At 36.0% G+C, this 6,096-nt stretch overlaps 1 protein-coding gene across 5 annotated transcripts in view; it reads left to right on the plus strand.

Moving 5' to 3' along the window:
- Positions 1-1,040, plus strand: part of LOC150094818 (G protein-coupled receptor GRL101-like) — a 56,308-nt gene extending 55,268 nt beyond the window's left edge. For all 5 annotated transcript variants that reach the window (XM_090411029.1, XM_090411031.1, XM_090411032.1 and 2 more), the window contains one exon: positions 387-1,040. In XM_090411029.1, the coding sequence (XP_090267155.1) occupies positions 387-644 (258 nt within the window). In that variant the 3' untranslated portion in view covers positions 645-1,040. The remainder of the gene's footprint in view (positions 1-386) is intronic.
- Positions 1,041-6,096: the final 5,056 nt, after the last annotated feature.

The raw sequence follows: 6,096 nt of genomic DNA on the forward strand, positions 1-6,096 counted from the left end.
AAAGTTTTTTTTAGCATTTTCACTCAATATTAAATCAATCAATCAAAAGTTTTAAAGTTTTTATGAATAAAATATTTATATAGAAATAAAAATTTTAAATCCCCATAAAATCTATATTTATCAAAGCAATGATAATACTAAATTATCTTGCACTGAAAGGATATTTTCTTTGCAAGGAAAACTATTACAAACAAGGTGCGTGTGTTTGCACTTACTACCATTTGGATTTATTATTATATTATAATAAATATAATACATTTATTATAATTTAGCGCAGTAATGATCTTCAAAATTAGTAATTCTCTTCCACTGATAAACTAATTCAATATATAAGGTGAACGGAATAAAATAAGAAATCGCTTAATAATCATTTATTCTACTTACAGTGTCTATCCCAGATAATCCTGCCAAAGAAGAAGAATTATCGTCACTATCCATTGAGGGCCGACAAGAGGTCGTACCTCTCAAAGACATGGAGGCATCCTTCCGAGGAGCATCTCCATACTTCAGGCAAGAATCTTCCGTTGCCACTTCAAGACGTCCTTCCAGTAGGTTCGATCCGGGACGAGACAGGAATGAAAATGTTAAGGAATCTTTCAACGATAAAAAGAGACTATTTGAATGAACCACTTTTATTTAAATAACATTATCGTCCTTCGGGGTAATGGGTGATATTTATTTGCTTAGTGACATTTATTATCCAAGGTGTTAGGTGGTTGTGTTCCTTAACACAATGAGAGGTTTTGTGTGTTTAGAGAATCATCCACTCTCATTGATGGCTCAGAAGACGAAGACTTCTATGTGTGCTAAACATGAACTACAATACCTAAGGATAAAATAAAAAAATGTGTCACATATATTCTATTCGATTATTATCACGCCTATAAAGATCACCCTTGATTATATTGAGGATATATTTACTATCCAATAAGTGACTTGCGCTGAGTATTTTGAAATATGTGCAATTCTATATGGAAATATTTTACCTTTATGTATTCTTGTATACGTTCGATTCATAATAAATATGATTCGTAATTTTCTGCCATTTTCCTACAGGATCCCTTTCAAAATTTCAATCATCCCAGATGCTTCTCAGATTCTGTATTATGTGTTCAACAGCCCTAATTTAATAAGGATTATGTTCCGTTTATAATGATAAAGCAGTATATATATATGTAGAAAGTTTTTTACCTTGGGTATTATATATGTTAAAGATACCAAGTTATTTTAAATATAAACCTGGTTTTTTACTCCATTTCCCAAGTAAGCAAAGAGGCAAGTCAGTCAAATTTGCGCCTGCAAGCAAGTGTTGCAAGTCTAGCTGACCCTGCACGTAGTGCAAGTCCAAGGCAACTCGTGGTAAAGGTAGAATAAACTCTGATAACTATTCTTAATATTTACCCTTAATGCAAAGCACATCTCCTGGAGGAGATGTATGATGTTATGTATTAAAGGCAAGGGGCCACTACCCAGACCGGTTTCAACCTTTATTGAGGTCTCATCAGTGGGAGCCAGGCTAGAAATACCAAGATTTAGTAATACAAAGCTTATAAATATTTTACCAACACAAGTTACCATAAGGTGCTTTGACCTTATTAAATAAAAATCTCAGGATGAGAGATAGATGTAGAAAGTTTTTTACCTTGGGTAAAAATCTCATCCTGAGATTTTTATTTAATAAGGTCAAAGCACCTTATGTTAACTTGTGTTGGTAAAATATTTATAAGCTCTGTATTACTTAAAACTTAGTATTTCTTAGCCTGGCTCCCACTGATGAGACCTCAATAAAGATCGAAACCGGTCTGGGTAGTGGCCCCTTGCCTTTAATACATAACATCATACATCTCCTCCAGGAGATGTGCTTTGCATTAAGGGTAAATATTACGAATAGTTATCAGAGCTTATTCTACCTTTACCACGAGTTGCCTTGGACTTGCACTACGTGCAGGGTCAGCTAGACTTGCAACACTTGCAGGCGCAAATTTGACTGACTTGTCTCTTTGCTTACTTGGGAAATGGAGTAAAAAACCAGGTTTATATTTAAAATAACTTGGTATCTTTAACACACACACACACACACACACACACACACACACACACACACATATATATATATATATATATATATTTTTTTTTAATTTTTTTATTTGTATTTTCTTTTTCGTATATATATATTTTTTGCATTGATTCTTTTACGGACTTCGAAGGTGAAGTTTTCGTTGTCTGAGTAGTTAACATACTCCCCTCTCCAACCAACAGGATGCTGTTTCGAATCCCGAAAGGCCTGGATGTTTGTGGTTGTCTTTTGGTGGGAGATGAATTTCATCACCTGGTGTGACACCACTGACCTGCTTATTGGAGGTCTGAAGTGGCTTGAAAAAGTTCCATGTTTGGTCTATAGAGCAGGGTTTCCCAAACTGTGTTCTGCGAAAGGTGAATAAGTGTTCCGAGAGAAGTTCTCCTGGAATTTGTCATTTTAGTTTTCTAAGCGTTTTTCACGAATAAATATTTTATAGTGGAAATATTCTGACTGAGGAGAATAATATTCGTGAATATGTCGAAAAGCTCAGACCCAGAACTCCTAATAACATCTGTGTAGTAAATGTTAGTGACCAAGCCGTATATTTTTAAACGTGGAAATATTCATGAATTATCGTTAATTTTCACACATCGAAACCTTTCAACATTCGGGAAAGGGAATCCGCTGTTTATGACTGGTCATAAAAATTGCCTGCAAGCCGATTACAACAATGGTCGGCGTATCCTCTGTTCTCAAAACTGAAGGAAATAACATATGTGTTGCAAATGTTAGTGACCAATCAGCAAGGAAGTATAAAGAAAATTTTTCCACTGAAATTGAAGATCAAAGTAGTCTGTATCCGGTTCTCAGATCTCGTAATACTGAATACATTCTTCACAAGTTCGTATTATAGGGCGAAGTTTCGAAACCGTAGTGCCGTGATTTTTTAAAGGTAATAGGCCTGCAAATTTAAATTTTAATTAGTATAAGATTTTGTTTCATTTTGGTATTAAGAAATCTGTTATTGAAGGTGTTTGTGACGCAATAAAGTGAGTCATCCACCACCAGCCTACAAAGTGATCTCCAGGATGTACAAAAGGAGCGGAAAACTATCAGCACACAGGGGAAAAAAAGTCTGCATTCACTCATGTGATCAGAATGGAATATGTCAATGAAAATCAGCACAAATTAATTTAATGATGTTTATGTTTAATTGCTGTTTAATTAATTAATTAATTGATATTTAATTAATTATTAATACATTACAAAATAACTGAGGTATTCCGTGAAATTTTCAGGATTTGTGAAGGGTTCCATCGTAAGAAAAGTTTGGGAAACGCTGCTCTAGAGCACGGTTTGCAGACTATCTTAAAATATTGTTGTTTGAAGTGTTTGTTGCGTATTTTAGTCAAATGTCTAATACCGAATGGAATCAGTCTTTATTATTTCTAGTGAACGGAGAAGTATATCATGAGAACTCGTCGAGTGTCCATCATTCCGTTACCATCATGTAACGGAATGTTTTTTTAATCGAAAATCCACGTAGTCTATTATTCTGTAGATAAATAACTAACAGCAGGGTTAAATTGATCACTGTGATGGAAAGAGATGCAGTTTATGATATCTATCGAGGAAGACACCTCGAAAAAACGTTGAACAATTTTTTTCGAGGATCAAAAAGGAAATAAAATATAAAATAAAATATACACATAATACTTCAATTTTAATTCAGATGAAAACAGTGTGTTTGTGTAATTGTGGTGGTGATAATTTATGTGATAAACCTAAAAATAAAGACAGGTATAAATCGATAAGCCACATGAAATTCATATTATATCAGTAAACGTGGTGGAGAGGACTCAGTAAAAGAAATGCTGTTGAAGTTTACCGCGACGGGTAGAGGCCAACGTAATCAAGTTGGACTAATAGTGTGTTCAAAATACTGAGTATTAATGGACTAACAAATTCTTTTCTTTTAATAATAAATCTGAAGTCCTATTTAAATATTTTCCCTCTTTTTTATGTTCACAAATATGGGTTCGTTAAAAATTTTGATATTGTAGTCGTCAACACTCTGTCTTACCTAGCTTCTCAGAAAATGGGACATTTAAATGTTGCCTCTTTTGTTTGAAAAAAAAATGGACACTGACGTCTCATTTCAACGCGTTTCGATCTTTATTTCGATTATGGTCTTCAATTTTGAAGAAATAAACATATAATATTTTGTAAACTATAATATTTTCAATAATTAATACACAGTATTTCATATTTTCTTTAATTATAGTTTAATTAGAATTTACTATTAGTACACCATTTTTATCTTATATTAAATTAAAATATAATTATTAACCAAGAAAATACTAGCTCATGAGAAAAATGGAGATGGAGAAGTTACCACCCTAGATGGGTAATGGATGGCAATGCTGTAGCCAATGAGGTTCTAACTGAGGCTCGGCTATTGCTGTTACCCTCCTGCCATGATCCGAGCTTTAATAGCTCAATAATACCTTATCCCTACACTGTCCTCTACAGATAACGGGGAAGATGAAAAGCATTCTTGCTTCTCCCCTTTAAGCCAGTCCTTATAAGGACTAGTTCATGAAAATTAGGTTGAAAACTTCACAACCTAAAGTCCCTTTTCGGACTTCCAAGGTAACAAATGGCAATGCTATAGCCAATAAAGTTTTATCTGAGGCTCGGCTATTGCCGTTACCCAGCCATGACTAGAGCTTTTAGCTCAATAAGACCCCATCCATACAGATTTTCTTCATTCAGATGACGGGATAAAGTGTCAAGGACTCATTCTCCCAGTTCTTTTAAGAACTAGTTCATGAAGTTTCGCGACGCTGAAGTGTGCAGACGTGTCCAAGGTCGCTCTTGCCTAAAGTTGTATTTTGTACTGTCGAATACGTCAATCAACTTCAAGATTTATACCTACATAATCGTAAGCACCTAATCTATCGCGTTAAAAAATTAGTTTTCTAAATTTGTGAAGCTAGGAAAAGTTATTTTAATTTTAAAATCTTCTTTGTTCGTGTGCTTATTGTTACAACGGTATGCCTTCGAGTACCGGGAAATTGTGATAGCTTGCGTTTCCCCTTATTCGCAAGAAGCAATGGCCAGTATAAACCACAGCATATCACCACGAGCAGCAGCCGGTCCATGCCCGAGCTCAGCAGGAATCGGTCAAAGGTCGCAGAATTCCGATCAAGGAAAAGACGCCAGCCACAGCTCTCGAAAAGGAAAAGACATCAGTCTCAGCCCCCCGGACAACAACGGACAAAGGTCAGTACTCTCTGTCTCTTATGCCAACATTGTAGCTAATACCTCCGCGCGAATTAATACTACTGCAACAACCATCACCGCGCGTACAAACGTTCAGCTAGCCAACCGCGTTTCCCAAGACAACGGAATTGTAATTTTCGCAATTGAAAATACCCCACTGGAAAAATATCTAGAAGCAGTAGTCCAATATGTTCCCCCCAAAAATATAACTCACATTTCAAGAGTTGCCGGAACCGTACAAATGTACTTTAACAACGCATCTTGGTCTGAGACATTAATTGAAAAGGGAATAGACATCGGAGCATGCCACGTGAATGTCTCACCAATCGCAATTGCTCCCACAAAAGTAACAGTGTCAAATGTCCCACCGGAAATAAGCCATCAAATGCTTCGCGGATTACTATCAAAATACGGCACAGTGACAGGTAAAATCCGAACGCTACGCGCCTCTACAACTAGGCCTGAATTCGCTCACATCAAGAGCTTTAGAAGACAGGCTCTAATGCACTTTGGCGACAATACAATCGGCTCCATACCCAAAATAATCAACACAGAAATAGACGGAGTACCCTACACCTTTTATATTACTGTTGCTGCTCAGTGCTTTTACTGCCACGAAGAAGGCCATGTAAGGAAGTTATGCCCGTATATATCCAGAAATGAGAAACCGGTTAACAATACTACCAACCCTAGCGGATCAGAGAATCAGAAGCAGCAAGCAGCTAACCCCAAATAAACAGAGCATCCCTAACAAACAACAAAGATCTCAAGGAAACAGCTCTCAGTCGAGT

Source organism: Typopeltis vanoorti, chromosome 21 (assembly GCF_054136105.1).
Source record: "Typopeltis vanoorti isolate ZY-2024b chromosome 21, IOZ_Tvanoo_1.0, whole genome shotgun sequence".
Lineage (NCBI taxonomy): Eukaryota > Metazoa > Arthropoda > Arachnida > Uropygi > Thelyphonidae > Typopeltis > Typopeltis vanoorti.